The 17,384-nt window shown below is 44.6% G+C and overlaps 1 protein-coding gene and 2 pseudogenes across 3 annotated transcripts in view; all 3 read right to left on the bottom strand.

The window, feature by feature from the left end:
- Nucleotides 1–1,692: 1,692 nt before the first annotated feature.
- Nucleotides 1,693–2,362, bottom strand: LOC121498954 (annotated as a pseudogene).
- A 78-nt stretch (nucleotides 2,363–2,440) lies between these two features.
- On the bottom strand, nucleotides 2,441–2,972 carry LOC121498962 (annotated as a pseudogene).
- Nucleotides 2,973–4,094: 1,122 nt separating this feature from the next.
- Nucleotides 4,095–17,384, bottom strand: part of CILK1 (ciliogenesis associated kinase 1) — a 57,319-nt gene continuing 44,029 nt past the window's right edge. Inside the window, exons 9-15 of one of the 3 annotated variants that reach the window (XM_041760794.1) lie at nucleotides 15,267–15,587; nucleotides 13,325–13,515; nucleotides 13,059–13,207; nucleotides 10,956–11,084; nucleotides 9,821–9,919; nucleotides 8,682–8,804; nucleotides 4,095–7,734 (exon numbers count right to left, since the gene is read on the bottom strand). In XM_041760794.1, the coding sequence (XP_041616728.1) occupies nucleotides 7,580–7,734; nucleotides 8,682–8,804; nucleotides 9,821–9,919; nucleotides 10,956–11,084; nucleotides 13,059–13,207; nucleotides 13,325–13,515; nucleotides 15,267–15,587 (1,167 nt within the window). In that variant the 3' untranslated portion in view covers nucleotides 4,095–7,579. The remainder of the gene's footprint in view (nucleotides 7,735–8,681; nucleotides 8,805–9,820; nucleotides 9,920–10,955; nucleotides 11,085–13,058; nucleotides 13,208–13,324; nucleotides 13,516–15,266; nucleotides 15,588–17,384) is intronic. The other 2 variants (XR_005988807.1, XM_041760803.1) reach the window with 2 other exon arrangements.

Below are 17,384 nucleotides of genomic sequence, written 5' to 3'. Positions count from 1 at the left end.
TGTGTCTGCTATAATAATGTCTCTGAATAGAAGAGGCCTACTATTATGGTCTATTTTTGGGTGAGGCAACTGTTCAAGCTCTGAGAATGGGGGTGGGGGAGTATGCTACTGGATGAGAACAGTTGGATGGGACTGCTGACTTGGTTCCCTATCCAAGTGAGGCTCTAGGATAGGCCCCACAGTGCCTGAATTCTCTGGTGAGTCTTGCTAGATGGTCAGGACTGGGGACTATATTCAGTAATAGATGGGGCTATGAATTAACTTCCTTGTCTTAGCAGGGTAGCAGGACAGAACCCAAGTCTTATATAGCTCATTGTTTGGGGACCCACATCAGGACAGAGTGTGCACTGAATTTTGTCTTCAGGTGGGGCCATTGGTTTTGCCCTGCAGATGAAGAAAGCTATGGGCTGTGCTCTGTTCAAGTGTCACTGTATATGGGGCTGTTGAATGGGCTATACAGCTTCCCATGTGCTCTGGTTAGGTTCTGTGGCTGGACACATTGAAGTCTGTATTCAGTGATGAGCAGGGCTATGAATCAGATTTCCTGCTTGGATGCAGCAGGAGAAGCAGTAAAGTTGGTAAAGCTCTTCATTTATTTTCTTAATTAAGAAAGAAATTAAGCCTACCCTTACCCCAGTTCCCTGACTGATCAGGGCCACTGGCTTTGCTCCCCAAACTGTAGGCTCTGACTGATTCTAGGCTTGGGTACTGCTGGGCTACATGGCTTTTAGGTTTTTTGCCAGCCTTTCTAATCAGATGGCGCCAAAAGACACTCTCTACAGCAATAGGGCCATATCTCAGCTTCCTTGCTTGGTGGGAAGGGAATGGGTGCTCCTGGCTACTCCCAATTTCCCAAACGGGCTCTTAGATTGGGAGGAGCCAGAAGCTACCCTCAGCTGTGGCTGTGAATCACTCCCCCTGCCTATGTATAGGATGGGAACACTCTGCACCCCATACCGGCTTTGCACTGTGGGGGATCTCCTCCGCTCAGTCACCTCTTAGCTTAAGTGCTGCTGGGACACAGCTTCCAGGACTTGTCGCCAGCCCTTCTGGTCAGATGAGGCTGAGAGACATTCCACAGCAGGTGAGGCTGCTGGCTGGGATTACTACTTGGGAACTGCAAGTATGAATTCAGTCAGCTGAGATCTGCGTGCTGCTTGTTGCAAGGCCTCCTCCCCATCACAGTCAGATCCCCCGTAGTTGCAGATTCCCCCGCACTCCCCCTGGTGAGAGATCAGGACCCTAACTTACAACCCCAAGATCAAAAGTCCCAAGTTATACTGACTTGAACCAAGTGAAACTTTATTTTGTTTTATTTTATTATTTATCTTATTTTATTTTGATTTGATTTTTTAAAAATATTTTATTTATTTATTCATGAGAGACACACACACAGAGAGAGAGAGAGAGAGAGAGAGAGAGGCAGAGACATAGACAGAGACATAGGCAGAGGGAAAAGCAGGAAGCCTGATATGGAACTCAATCCCAGGACTCTGGGATAATGCCCGGAGCCATAGGCAGACGCTCAACCACTGAGCTACCCAGGCGTCCCTTGATTTTATTTTTAAGTAATCTCTACACTCAGCCTGGGGCTTCAATTTACAAGTCTGAGATCAAGAGCTGCATGCTCTACTAACTTGAGCCAGCCAGACACCCCAAGGCTTAATTTTAGAAAAGACACCTGCATGTGTTTTAGTTGAGGCATGAGCCAGAGGGAGTACTAAGGGCAGCAGACTCCCCCAAAGGGTAGGCTGAGGACTGGGGCTGAGCCCTAGGTGGGTCTCCTGTTCCCACTGCTCCCCTGCACAGCTTCTTCCCCCAAAGTCTATGGCAGGCACAGGATGGGGAAGCTGGGAGGGACCACGGCGGCTGTTCCCTTAGCACATTGGACGACTCAGACACCAGCCTCCCATCACAGGTCTTCATCTTCTTCACCAAACATGGCCTTGGAGGAAATGGCACTGCCGAAGGAGCTGGAGCCCCCACCACAGGCGAAGCTGGCCTAGAAGGGGCTCAGGCTGTAGCTGAGGCCAGGCCCGGCTTAGCCCACGGGAGTAGCTGCTGGTGAGTTTGGTATGAATATTCACCTTCTGCATCCCACACTCCAGCTGGCTCTCCCCAGCCTCCAGCAGCTTGGGTGGGTGGTGATCTCTCCGACCAGGACCAGCCTGACATTCCTGAGCTGCTGGTACTCATGCAGCTGCTGCCCCAGGTCCTGCTCTGCTCGCTGCAGGGCAGCCTCCAGCTCAGCCAGTGTGGTGTCCGCGGAGAGGACGGCGGAAGTGTCAGAGACCAGCGGCCTGAGGAAGCCCATCTCTCCGGCCAGGACCACCAGGCAGGACTCCAGCTCTGCCTTATTCATGTAAACTTCACCCACAGCCTTCCTGCTGAGAACAGATGCGTTCCCATCTCTGCACGCTCCTCCATCTCTCCCGCCTGCTTATCCTTTGGTCCCCGCCAGCCCCTGCACACTGCCTCACTCCACCTGGAGCTCCAGCTGCTCCTGGCTGTGTCCAGCTGCAGTCCAAAGTTGTTGATGAAGCTCTCCAATGTGTTGTCCGTGTTGCTCTGAACCATTTTCTGCTGCTGCGGGAGGCTCCACTTGGTCTCCAGAATCTTGTTCTCCTGCTCCAGTGTCTATACCTTGTCCATAAAGGACACAGACCTGTTGAGGAGGGTTTTGACCCCTTGAGTACCCATGGCCTGGATGTTGGGGTCCACCTCCAGCTTTAGGGGACTCAGCAGGCTCTTGTTCACTAGGACAGCTGTTGTGCCCTCCATAGACCCGCTGTAGCCTCCAACCACAATCCTGCTGGTGTCCAAGCCACTCTGGAAGCTGCTGCTGCTGCCCACCTGGGAGAAGGCAGAGGAACTGACGCATGTGCCAGGCGCACTCATGTAGGAGCTGCTATTGAAGATCCTAGGCCAGAGGTGGACACCTTGTAGGACTTCTGGGTCACCCTGATGGGCATGGTGGGGGCTGGAGTGGAGGCAAGTAGGCTGAACTAGATAGAGATTCAAGGAGGCGAGAAGCTGCTTCTAAGTGGGAGAACTCAACAGCAGATTTTATTAGCAGGAAGGATGGTGAGAGCCCAAATCTGTAGGCCCTCTGAAGGAGTAGGCTGGGCACAGGATTCCAAAAAGATAAATGCCATTGAGTTCACAGTCAGGGCAGCAGTGTTCTAATGTGACAGATTCAGCAATACACCTTTGGTAAACTGTGTTCCTAAAAAAGTCTTTCAAGGATCCAAAGAATGTTTGGGAAGTGAATTTCCCATGGAATCCTATATGTAATTCATGAAGTGATGAGTTTGGTTTGAAGGTTTATATTGTACACAGGAGTATGCTGTGAAAGCTGAAAACATGGAAGGTAGGTATTAATCATGAGGCATGACGAAATCAGCAACAAGAAATTGTTTCCACCTGCTTTTTTCTTTTTATTATTTTAAAGATTTTATTCATTTATTCATGAGAGACACAGAGAGAGAGAGAGAGAGAGGCAGAGACACAGGCAGAGGGAGAAGCAGGGTCGGTGCAGGAAGCCCGATGTGGGACTCAATTTCAGGACTCTGGGATCACGGCCTGAGTCAAAGGCAGACGCTCAACGGCTGAGCCACCCCAGGCATCCTGTCTTTTTCTTTTTTAAAACATTCCTAGTCACCTAACTTGCTAGATGCTAATTTTTTTTAAAAGCCTCCAAAAAAATAAAAATAACAATAAGTCTCCAGATTGCAAGATAACTCTTTAAACTGCTGCTCTAAGCTTATGCTTCCAATTTCATAGCAGTACAACTATACCAACCATTAAGAAGTTATAAAATATCAAAATTTCACATTAGGAAATTCTGATGTTATCTTTTTGCTGTTGTTAAAGAGTTTATTTTTAAGTAATCTCTATATCCAATGTGGGGCTGGGAATTTACAACCCTGAGATCAGGAGTCCCATGTTCTACCAACTGGGCCCACCAGGCACCCCACTGTTACCTTTTTTTTTTTTTAATTTTAATTTTTATTTTTTAATTATTTTTTTTTCCACTGTTACCTTTTGATGGAAGAACAATGAGAACAAAAACAGAACACTCAAATCATTTTTTCTCTCTTTAACTGTGACTTTATTTAGGGTAGAATTTCCTTACATAAAGTTAACGTTTTTAAACACCTTAGGACAAACTATTCAAAAAGCAATATTTTATTTCAGAAGGGGCTTGTGTCTGTGGTTTTCTGTCCGCCTCTATTTTCATCATTCTGAACATTTGCTTTTTAAATAAATATATTCTCAGTTGTTCCCTTGTACGAATCAGGTGACTAAACTGCTATCAGTACTAAGATATCTGAGATCAGAAGACTGCTCGGGTCATTTCAAATTCACATTAGCACAGTGTCTATAAGAAACAGGTAATACAGATCAATGTGATGCTTGCCTCTAGTTTGTCTTCTTAATGGTTTCCATGAGAGGGTCCTCACAATAAGTTATATAAAATACAGTACTTTGGTTGGAAATTGTAAAAATCATTCTAAAAATTAAGCACATATATTAAACAAACGAGTTGCTACAGTATGCTTTAAATGATATAAAATAATTAGCATGTCAAACATTTTCTTATAAACATATTGCTTTTGGTCATACACTGAGCTGGATCGTACAGCCTGCATTCTTTTTCTCCTACATGGCACAAAACGATGGCTTGATGGTAGGGAAACGCTACTTCATGAGAAAAGATGGTGTCCATGAGCTCCAGTAGTACCGGTCTTTGTACTTAGGCATTACCTTGAACGTGTTCAATTTTTGATAACGTCAGAAGGTGACGCAGTGTCAATTTGTTAGATGGATACGGTCCTTTAGGCTATCTATAAGAGAGGGTTCTAAAAAACTGTTTGAAAATCAATTTTCTTCCTACTTAAACCCTATCATACTGAGCAATGCTTAGTAATTCATGGAATTTTACTGTAAGATGAACAATCACACCAGGAGTAGCTTTTATGCCCATGCAGCTTGGCTCGCAGTTGATACATGTACCCCAAGGCACACCGCTATCACTGGACCTTGGGGTGTGGAATGAGAGCCATCCCTGTACCATTTCCTGACATCCCGAAAAGCTTTCTGACTGGAAATGAGGTATAGTCATGGATAGATACAGTGAAACTCCTCATTCCTCTTGGTGTCTATAGTACATTTTATAATTCTCTATTAACTAAAAAATATATGCACCAGGTAGCATTTGATTTTCACTTAACAAAAAAATGATCACAATTCCCTTCTATAGTAAACAGTGTGTATACACATTTGTCCTTTACCCATTACGGTGGGGAGTGGGGAGGGAGAAATTTCTAGGATTTGGTTCTTTAGAATTTACATTGTTTTTTCAGTCTTCCAGTTTTCTCAACTGCTCATCAGCTTCTCAACTTTCACATGGATAAATGTGTTTAGCTTCCTAAGGGAAGTCGTTTGCTCATAAATAAAGCAAAAAGTAAGAGGACAAAAACAGAAATATCTTCTAAATTTGGGCCCACAAAAATATTATGCAAACAATTTTATAATGTGTAATAACCATGTGACTAGATTTCTCAATTTAAAAAAAAATCATGACCTTAACAAGAGCTAGAGTGCCAAGAATATGGTATTCACAATCCATTTGCTTCTCTAAGAGGTATTTACAATTTAAAACCAGCTTTCCAGCAAGCTGGGTAAGGTTACAGATTAACTTACTTTTTATACATAATACAGAAAGGGAAAATAAATATTACTCGCAGTAAAGGACTCATCTCTGAAAACACATTTTCTGTTGCTTTAGATAATGAGTTGAGGATATAATACAGAAGTGAACTCAGCTTCAAGTTGTGCTTACATTTACATATTTGTTTTCTGAAGCTTTGCTGCCAGTTTGTTAACAGAAAATATTACCTATCAAATCCACATCCATTAGGTGCTTCTCTCATGCCTCTCGGGATCATAGTGCTTGCTCAAGTACATTTTTGAACCAGATTCTCCAAAGCAAAAATTACTCCCTGATTTAGATTAGGGCTCTTCGGGAGCCAAGGCAATTTGTTCAGGCTGCAACACATTACTAATACCTCAAACCAATCATTTGCCAACTTATTGGGTTGAATCCTATCAAAGTGCCAATGTTCACTTTAATATATCATTTTAACCTCCAGAAATGACAGACAATTTCATATGGCTCAACTTGCTTATACCCTGGCACCCAGAACCAAAAGAGAGTAGCTTGGGGCCTGGGAGAATGTGAGTCAATACACTATGGAGTTTGTCTCGTGTTCAATGGCTGAGACCTTCACTCTTGCCTTCCAGGTAACCACAGGTGGAGGCAGACATGCCCTACAGAAACAAAGAGTGGACCTTTTGTCTTTTTCTGACTCCAAACTAGCTTTGTCGTTTTTAAAATTGCTGTAAACATGCCTCTCAATGGAACAGCCTCTGTCCAACAAATAAGAGTTCCCACTGTGTGAAGAAACTACAGTTGTTAAGAGTTCAAATGTGGCACGCTATAGACACTAACATCATGGTAGCTATGACTTCCCAGATAAGTGGAACCTCTACCATAAATTTTTTCTGCTCCCCAAAATGCCCTGAGAATTTGGCTAGGGCAGATTATTCATTGTCTGTTCCTAGCCAGGCCTGGAGAACTGAGCTGAATGCAAAATTCAATCAGTTATTACAATAAAGAAAATCTTCTGCTGCTTTGACACTCAGCTTTTTGGTCATGTATCTTGGTAGGGATGTAAGTTTAACAGACTGTGTTGACCTTTCTGTTCAAAACCTGTTGACTTGAAAAGCTTCCCTTTTGTGGGTACTGATACAGTTTGATTTCAAAAATGGAAGGAAAAAGTGGGAGAAAATAGGATGCGATGGCATAGCTGATAAAATGGTTCGTTTGCATATCTCCAACCACCAAAAAGGGTTGTCGTCAAAATTTCAAAAAATATTTAGAGTTCTTTCATCTGGGAGACTGATTGCATAATAGTACTTTTAGAACAGCACAGTGGTATAAAAAAAAATCAAACCAGGATCATAATATTGAGAAAAGCAGAAGTTCATTTATCTAGTGCTGAGCTTAGTCCAAGAAAGCCTGAAGTACCAGTGTGCCACATTTAAAATTTAACCACTTCACAAATACCTGCACGCATTGAGTAAATAACCTTCTATCACATAGCCTTCAATTGCACCCCTGCTGCAATACTGCATCAATATTATTACATTTTTAAAAATCTGTATAAAATACTATCTGGAACCCCAAAGGAAAATCAATTAATTTTTAAAAAGTTCATTACAAAGTTGACCGTATAAAATGCTAAAACATAATCCATATATACAAAATGCTGCTGTTTAAGAAAATAATGGGACCCAGTTTTAGAATAAAATAATTTTGTACAAAAAAAGGGTATTGCATTCAAATCAATATTTAAAAAAAATTTTTTTAAAGAATATTGAAATGTCTTAGTTCAGAAGAATAACTATATAAAGTGTCTGCTTTTATACCCTTCACAAGTTTTCTGCCGGCAGAACACCAACTGGCAGAGGGACTGTGTCTTGCCATTCCCTGCGCCCAGAAGCTTCGTGCCGGTCATCGCCGAGAAGCGTACTTAGAAGCCCAGTCCGTCCGGCCGTGCACTGGCTGGGCAGCTGGAGGCCGTGGCATCAACCCAGGAGTGCTTCTAGGCTGGGTGTGGAAAAAAGGTCGCCCGGGGTGAGGTCTCACAGCCTTCAGGGAAGAATAGCCTGCAGTTAAAGAGGAAGGTGGGTCTGATTGATATGGGACTCCTGCAAACAAAGCAAATCAATGCATCTGGGCGACAAAAATATCAGAAAACCAAGTTCAAGAGAAGCCCTGGTGGGATACTCATAGTCTTCCCTTCCATTCTATAGTGTCAGGTCAAAAATGCTGGTGTCACTGCTGATGCCTCTTTTTTCACAGCCCACTTGTCACTGGTCAGCAAATGCTACTGGCTCTACCTTCCCAACATACTCAGAATCTGGCCCCGCTCAGCTCTTAGCACCCTGGCCCATTCTTCCCTGCCTGGGTAATTCTAGTTGGTTTCCCTGCTTCCGATCTTGTGACAACCAGCACTTGAGTGAGGCTGCAAGATGGAAGTCAAATCACCTCATGCCTCTGCTTGACACCCTCCAGTGGCTCCTATGTCGCTCACGGTCAATGATGGCAAGCTTACAGTGGCCTGCAGGGCCTCATAGACCCCTGCCTCCTGTCACCTCTCTCTCCTGCCCACTCCCCTCCCATCCACTCATGCCACCCCTGCCATCTGCCTCGCTGCTTTTCCAGGAATATGGCTGCCTATCCTGCCTCCAGGCCCATGCACTAGGAACCCTGTGCTGAGGACAGTCTCAGCCACACCACATGGCTAGCCCTCTCGCCTCCTTCACACTTTCACTCAACATCTCCTTGGTGGTTAGGTCTTCTTTGGCCACCTTCTTTAAAATACACACTCTGACCCCTACATTCCCTATATCCTGCCTACTTAATTCTCCTTAGCACTGGTGAGCGTTTGATTCGGCTTACTTATTTTGTGCAGAGTGTAAGTTCATGGGACAGGGAGTCTTGTCTTTCTCTTTCGCTGGTGGGTCTTCAGCCTACAACATGCCTGGCACAAAGTAGTTATTCGATAACCGTTTGATGAACTGATCCACGAATAATCCAAAATAGAACTCACCAGGGGAAGGATCTGGAATAGGTGCCAAGTGTACTCTCTGCATAGCAGAACCCACTTCTTTTTTCAGAAAGGATGGGATATAGTTTCCAGTCAGTCCACTAGAACTTGTAGAACCGGAACCAACTGATTCACAAAAGCAAAAGCTCGTTACTACAAAGACATGTGCAAGTAACACCAACGTAGTTACACAGGTGCAGAACAATAAAGAATTAGGTTTTTACTTTTAGAGGGAAATACAATAAAAACAGTGAATTGCGAGCAGAGCATTCTTACACACCACACTGTCAGAAAGACAGGGAAGAGGGACAGCAGACAGTGCCGCTCCCGCAGCCTGACCTGAACAGAGTCTGGAGGGTTGCCTGGTTCCAGAAAAGGGAAATGTGCAGTCTTCTTTCTTTTTTGGAATCAAAGGTTTAGCCTGTTCTGAAATTCACTTTTTCCACTTCATAACAGAGAACAGTTATCCTTCCATGTCAGTATATACAAATTCTAGAATATGGCTAAGCCATAATTCACTGGACCATTCTCTTACTGAACAGCACACAGGTGACCTTAATTATTTAGCTATTACAAGTAATCCTACACTAAATGCTCTTGTCTCTCACCAGAACAATTAATAACTTCTATTAAATATATTCACTTTTTATGACACTTTCATATTGAGAGTGCTTAAAGGCCCGGAACTGTATGCTACTCATCCTAGTATTGTGGGAGGTTAATGGAATGCCTTATATGTAGCAGTAATCAATACATTCTGGATGGATGAATGGATATCTCTAAACCTTATTAAGACTTAAGGTACACACGGAATGATGAAAGATGTTATTATGGGCCATTATACAAATGGAAGTTACATCCGGTGGGAAAAGAGGGAATGTGTGGCAGAGTTGTTGTACGTCTTCACAACACAGTGCTCCTGGCAACTGCTTAAGGCATGGTGGCAAAGCATGTGTGAGGAGTTGTGTTGTGCTAGAGCACATTTTGTATTTTTGGTGAATAGATATGAAAAAAAATGCGAAGAGAATCTGAACACGTAAGTCACAAAAGGGGAAAAAATATAGTCAAGAAACACAAGAAAAGATGCTCAACCTCATTAGTAAACATGCAAGTTTAAACCACAATAAGATGCCATCTCACACCTATCAGACCGGCACACATTTTGCAATCTTGACAGTACCAAGTGGCATCAAGGATGCAGCACAACTCCCAGACCCTGCTGGAGAGCAATTTGGCAACATCTGTAAAGTCAAAGATGAGCACACCCTTTAACCTGTTAACATTATACCCAGAGAAACCTTCACATGGGTGCACAACAATAGGTTCGTCTCAGCACCCTTTCTCATGGCAAAGATTGTTCACAAATTACACGCTCATCGAGAAAGGAAGAATAAATAAATTACGGTCCAGTAAAACTAATAGATTACGATACAGTATATATATTATATATATATAGTTATATTTTACAATATTTATTATGTGTGTCTTACATATATGTTTAATTGCTACAGCATAACAAAATTACTAAAATGAGTGGAGATCCAGAATTATGTTCATATTAATTTTTGAACATGCAAAAACATACTAAGTGGTTCATGAATCTTTTAAGAATGCAGAGAAATAATAAGCACCCAAATCAGGTGATGGTCAGGGGAAGGAAAGGGGAAGAGAGAAAAGGTAGGAAGGCCTAGACAGTGGACTTCATGTATATTTGCAAAGTTTGACTCCTTGAGCTGGTGGCAGGTACCTGTCTGGGGAGAGTGATGTGGGAAACTGGTCTACTGGGAATGGGGTTAGCCCGCCTGGAAGGCTTATGAAATTCATTTACTCATTTTAAAAAAAGTGAGGATGAGGGAAAAAAAGTGAGGCACTTTTTTGTTTTATCTATCATTGTGCCTTCTGAGCTGTCCACCTACAAACTGGAGGGGGTTTTTCAATGCTCTGGGCTAAAGCTGGGTCATCAGAGGAGGGGGCGAGCTGGATGGAGCAAGGCATTTTACAATGCTCTGCTAGGATGGAGCTAGGCTGGAGGTCCAGTAGGGCAGGGTCTCGGAAGTCAGAGGTGCCCGATGCCCTGGCTACTCCTGAGGGCAGACCCTGGAGTCGCTGGCTGAGTACCCAGGGCCTGCTGCCCAGAAAGAGACAGGAGCACAGGCCTGGTAAAGGGGCCCTGGGCTTGCTGCCTAGAAAACCCTCTTGTCTCTTCTCTCTGGACCCACCCTGCAGCATCCAGAGAATTTGCCTCTTGTCATTTAGGGGTTAATGATCATTACCCACCTGAATTTATTTTGCTGATTACCGATACTGTTCCTGAAGATTTTCCAGACAAACCAGAACTAGACCACGGGTTAGATGGAATAAAATCCTTGCCTGGATTTGGAAGGATGCCGTTTCTTATATTTATTCCTAATAGGGAAGACAGGAGTTTCAAATGCAAAAGACATATTTCATCTTTTACCAGATTTCAGTGGTAAGCTCACCACAGAACCCTATTCATCCAAGCTTCCTACAGCTCGACAGTCAGAGCAAAAACTGGCTGTGATGTTGTCTGATAGAGAGCAGAGGAAAGCTTGTGTCCTGGGGTTGAGTATGCTGTCTCACTGGTGGGCAGCCCGAGAGAGGTCTCTTGACCTTCTCCCAACAGGTCTGCCTCACGTCTTCTGTCTTGGCCCCTCTGGTGGTGTCCTGGGCGTCAGTGTTCCTGGACACTCCTACCTGTATCCCTTCATGGGTCACTGCTTGTCTGTCACCTTCCCAAAGTCTTCTCCATCCCCCTTCTACCAGCCAGCTCTGCAGGCCCCTGCTCTCCTCTCTGCATCCTGTCCCCCAGATCCATCCTCTCACCTGACCTGGACCATGAGCGCCATCGAGTGCTGGTGACTTGGGTCTGCACTGGTGACCCTTGCTGACTCCCTCACGCCCAAGGCTGCCTGGATCTTTATCAATCACCTTGACCTGGAGCCAAACCACCCACGTGACTGCCCACTTGCCTATTTATGTCAGGCACTGCAGCTATTTTTCAGAACTGAAAGACTGAATTCATCTTTTATCCTCCTTCTGCTGCTAGAGCCGAAAAGAAATAACTAATTCCCTCCCTGCTCCCTTTCGCTTGTGGTGGCTGTAGTTCGAATCTTTGCCCCTGACATCTGGACCACTGCTGTGCTCTGTCACTTGCTCTCTCTTCTTCTCGGTCATCCCAGGAGGCCTGTCAAGGGCGAGGAGTCAATATACCAGCAGGGCCTGCTGCTCCCACCTCATGTGTCCTGGGGCCCCAGCCCCAGCCTAAGCCACCACTCCCTTACCGGCTATGAGAGCTACAGCCTGCCTTCATCCGCTCATCACACAGATGGGACATGAACCCAGCACACTCTCCAATTAAAGCCTTTGAAACAGCTTCCTGCTGCTTATGAAATAAATTCCAAATTTCTTAGAAGACTCCCAAAGAGGGCTCTAGTACATCTATCGCTCTCTTACCACACTCTGGCTACTCTGGCCCCACTGCCCTTCCCCTCACAAACCAAGCCCTTTCCTGCCTCCTAGGCCTCTCCATTTGCTGCTTCATCTGCCTGGTTTGTACTGCTCATTTGTTCCTCCACATTCTTTGGTGGCCCAGATAGGAGTCACTTGCTCAGAGAGGCCCTTCCTGAGCACTCTATCTATCATTGTGCCTCCTTCCTGCCTTCTATCGCCCTTAACATCTCGTATCACCACCTGAGCTACTGGTTCCTATTTGTTTAGGGTCTGGCTCCCACCTCTAGACTATAAGCTGCAGGCTGCTGTACAAAGTCACTGCATAGACTGTAATAAAACTGCAGCCCATGGTCCCACTTGGATGCTGTGTTCCCCATAATTTCCCTAGCACACATCAGATGCTCAGTACATATGTACTGACTGAATGAATTTGTGAACGGATGGTTGGCTCATCCTGTAAGCTTGGAATATGGAGGATGTGGAGAGAGGAGGCTTGCGCAACCATCAAGCTACAGCGTTTATACTTACCCCTTGCAATACTGCCAGGTGGTATGACTGAGCTCCTACCCTGGTCTCCTGAGAGCACACAGGACTGGCAATTTTTCCAGAGAGTCTCTGGAGCAGGGGCCTCAGGCATGCTGCCTGGCTCTTACCAGTTCCTCCCTCTCAGTAGGGGTGGGGAGCCCCTGGACCCAGTTTCCACTACAAAATGCTTTTATCTTAGACAACTATATAAAATAAAAATGTGAGGCCTGGGTTTCAGCAAGTATTTTTACGATGCTCCTGCTGGTTCTGAAGGTCTAGAAGCCCCTTGGCACTTGCCTTCCAAAACAGAATCTTTGTGAAAACGTGATTCCAGAGAAATGGTTTCTTATCAATGATGAAAGTAAAGGCAAGTATTTCTATTACCAGGCAAGTATCGTGAGTGCTTCAAGTAGTGCTGCTTGGCGGCAGATCTCAGGGTTGGTGTGTCTCGCCTCTGATAGGAGGTCTGGGTGGGGGCGCTATTGCCTGTACCCACAGGCTCAGAGGGCTTCAGGTCCAAGACACTCTCAAATCTGAATCAAGGGAATGTGACTCAGGTCAGCATGAGACTGAAAACATCATCAGAGAGGTACAGATTGTTCTACAAACCCCAGATCCGATCTGTTTACAGAGCTGAGGAGCATACTTGCCTGCAGAGAGTCTCTTCACTCTGTCTCTTCTTGTTTTTCAGGTCAATCCTGGTGAGGGATGGACTGAAATCCAAGTCATCCAAGTCAGCCCAGTCATCAGAATCCTTTGTTGACCGGGACACAAGACCCCACCTTCTCCTACTCTTCGGCTTGATCTCCCCATTTTTGGGTTCTAGGCCAGCTAGCATTTTCTGTGCATCCAAGAAGTGGGGGATAAAGCAATATTTGGCATTAATGAAGCTCACCCATGGGTAATCCCCATTCCAAACTTTCTTGGTGATGAAAAGTAGGATCAGGGGCATATCATTCCCAACATGCAACCATGGAAAATTCCTAGGCCTGTCTCTCACCTCTCCTGCACACATCATATCAGTTTGCATCCTATGGGGACACTCAGTTATATAAGATAATGATTTTTAAAAAGAATTTTTTAAATAGATTTTTTTTTTTTTTTTTTGAGGAGAGGGAGAGAGGGAAGGGGTAGAGGCAGAGAGAGAGAGAGAGAGAGAGAGAGAGAAATAGTCGACTCCATGCTGAGTGCAGAGCCTGACACTGGGCTCGACCTCATGACCCCGAGTTCATGACCTGAGCTGAAATCAAGAGTTGGGCGCTTAACTGACTGCACCACCCAGGCACTCCTAAAAGGAAACTTAAGGTACCTCTCACATATAGGGAAGATAGCTAGGTTGTCATCCATCATTAACATGCTTTATTCTGTCATAAAGAGAAATGCAAGAGAAAACAGCTCAGATGTCAGTTATCCTGCTCTTTTACTGAAAACACTGCAAATATGCTTTCTTTGCCTTCTTAGTAGACCTCGATACTATTTAATTAAAGAATCAGCAACAACAGGAGATTTCCAAAAACGTATTGATTCCAAAGTTGTGGGTGGGGTACAGCAAATAGTCTAAAGGCACCACTCTTATAACCTCACATGGTATCTCACAGTGTTGGTTGGGAGCTGGCCCTCAGTGAATGAATACTAGTTGAGAGAAAAAATACTGCTTTGCATAAAGCTGTTAGAAAATCAGACTCTCTGACAGCATTACAAAGCTACCAGTAACTAGATGCCCTTGTCAGGTTATTATTGAATCCAACACTCATTGTTTTGAGCACCAATCCAAGCAGATGAGAAAGATCTGGACTCAATTAACAGCCTAGCATTAGTGGCATTAATTGACAGCATTAAAAGAAATAGCAATCTACAAATTTTATTATGGTACTTTGTGATTTTTCAAAACATCACAATTAGTAGGACCTTTGATCTTCCTGCACAGCTTACAGCCTGGTCTGGTGGGAAAGAGAGGCATTATGATCTTCCTTTTATAGATGAAAAAACTGAGTCCAAAGGGATTAATAATAACAATGACTAACATTTATCAAATTTTAACGAAGTGTCAGCTACTATTTTAAATTCTTTCAAGTATTAACTCATTTAGTCCCCCAAAGAATTATTATCAGGGGAGATGCAATTACAATCTCTATTTTTTTTTAATTTTTATTTATGATAGTCACACAGAGAGAGAGAGAGAGAGAGAGAGGCAGAGACACAGGCAGAGGGAGAAGCAGGCTCCATGCACCGGGAGCCCGACGTGGGATTCGATCCCGGGTCTCCAGGATCGCGCCCTGGGCCAAAGGCAGGCGCCAAACCGCAGTGCCACCCAGGGATCCCACAATCTCTATTTTTTTAAAAGATTTTATTTATTTATTCGGTAAGAGAGAAAGAGCGTGAAAGTGTATAAGCAGGCGGAGCAGGAGCAGAAGGAGCAGGCTCGATCCCAGGACTCTGGGATCACGACCTGAGTGGAAGGCAGATACTCAATCTCCAACAGAGCCACCCAGGTGCCCCTATTACCCTTATTGTTGAAAATCTTTCGCACACAAGTGAGGTCAGAAGAGGAACAGGCAAGACAAGGCTCCCTAGCAAATCTTCACTCCTTACCGACTGAGGCTTCTTGGTATGGAGGGACGGGAAGAGCAATGGGCTTGGCTTGTCCTCTGGAAGATGGTTTGGGTGATCTGTCCTGGAAGCCTCTGCTTTGTAGGGGTATATGAGATGCTGAGGGGCCTGGCTGCCTTGATGTTGTCTCGATGAAATCCGCGGGTGTGGTTTGGTTGGGGGCTGGGCAGGGGGGACTGGCTTAATGTGAGGAGGCGGGCCTGCCTTCTCCAGGACATCTTTCTGTGCTTTTCCTGAATCTTGAAGGCTCTGTGTGGTGCTGCCCAGTGGATGCCCAATCTGGAAGTAAGGATATCGAAGTGCCTGGAATAACACATAGAGCTGCTTTACGAGAAAAGTCTAGCCAGGAAGGTTAATACCATCAGGCTAACTGAGCCACATTTCATGGGACTAGTTTACTACATTTTCTTAACCTAAACCAACTAGAAAACAGCACCGAATGTGTGATACTCTATGATTTTCCTGATCTAAAATATAAAATGTATACACTTAAAATTATTTGGATAAAGCAGCCAGTTACAATACTATTACCTTTGCTACTTCTGAAAAGTATTCTGGCTCAACACAGATGCTGGCTTTGTAATTTATTTGTTCTGCACTATTTTTTGGGGGGGGGGCAGGGGTGGGCAGAGTGAGAGGGAGAGAGAGAATCTCAAGCCAACTGCCTGCTGAGCATAAGCCCAATGTGGGGCTCGATCCCACAACCCTGAGATCACGACCTGAGCTGAAATCAAGAGTCTGACACATAACCGACTGAGCCAACCAGGTGTGTCTGCTATGTGTTTTATTTTATTTTTATTTTTGCTTTTTTGCTATGTGTTTTAAATGTAATGTTTCACCTTTATGAGCCAATTTCCTCAGTCCATAAAAAGCAAAAATATATAGAGAGACAGCCAAACACAATAATCCTGGAAGACTCTGAGAATCAAGTGTAAAATGAGCAGACATTTTACCCTAGGGATGCCAAGAATGTAATACATGATATAGATAAACCCTGCCTATAAACAACAACTGACAAACCTTGTTCGTTGTTCTGAACAATCCAGTTTTCCAGATAGTCAAGGAATAAATCTTAAAGTGCTAGGGTTTACAATTCTTTCTAAAATAGTCCCTGAATTGCCTAGCTTTTTTTTTTTTTAAAGATTTTATTTATTTATTCATGAGAGACACAGAGAGAGAGAGAGGCAGAGACACAGAGAGAGAGAGGCAGAGACACAGGCAGAGAGAGAAGCAGGCCCCATGCAGGGAGCCCAACGCGGGACCCGATCCCAGGTCTCCAGGATCAGGCCCCGTGTTGAAGGCGGCGCTAAACTGCTGAGCCACTTGGGCTGCCCCCTAGCTTTTTTTTTTTTTTTTAAAGATTTTATTTATTTATTCATGAGAGATCGAGAGAGAGAGAGAGAGAGAGAGAGAGAGAGAGACAGGCAGACAGACAGACAGACACAGGCTGAGGGAGAAGCAGGAAGCAGGCTCCATGCAGGGAGCCTGATGTGGGACTCAATCCTGGGTCTCCAGAATCACACCCTGGACTGAAGGCAGTGCTAAACCGCTGAGCCACCCAGGCTGCCTTTTTTTTTTTTTTTTTTAAAGATTTTATTTATTTACTCATGAGACACACACACACACACACACACACACACACACACACACAGAGGCAGAGACACAGGCAGAGGGAGAAGCAGGCTCCATGCAGGGAGCCAGATGCAGGACTCGATCCAGGACTCCAGGATCACACCCTGGAGGCAGGCACTCAACCCCTGAGCCACCCAGGCATCCTGCCCCAGCCTTTTTGAGTGGAAGTTACCAAACATAACCTTTCTTAATAACTCTATCTAGCTATGAACATCTATCATGATTATATGTAAGAGGCTGATAACATGGAGACTCTGGAGGTTCTGGATCCTGGCGTCTACCTTGAAAAGTCTCTATAGCTCCAGGCATTTTTTGCAAACTGCTCTGGTGCCATTTTTAGCTTTTCTGACACATTCTTAAAAGTACACATCGTTCTCTTGGCTCCTTGCTACAGAATTTCTTCTTTTCATCTCTTGGGTACAACCTTTACAAAAATGTTCATCAGACAGCTTTTCTCTTGCCCTCAGA

This window comes from Vulpes lagopus, chromosome 1 (assembly GCF_018345385.1).
Source record: "Vulpes lagopus strain Blue_001 chromosome 1, ASM1834538v1, whole genome shotgun sequence".
NCBI classification, from domain to species: Eukaryota; Metazoa; Chordata; class Mammalia; order Carnivora; family Canidae; genus Vulpes; species Vulpes lagopus.
The sequence above is the reverse complement of the archived record's forward strand: the minus strand, read 5'-3'. Positions and strand labels throughout refer to the sequence as shown.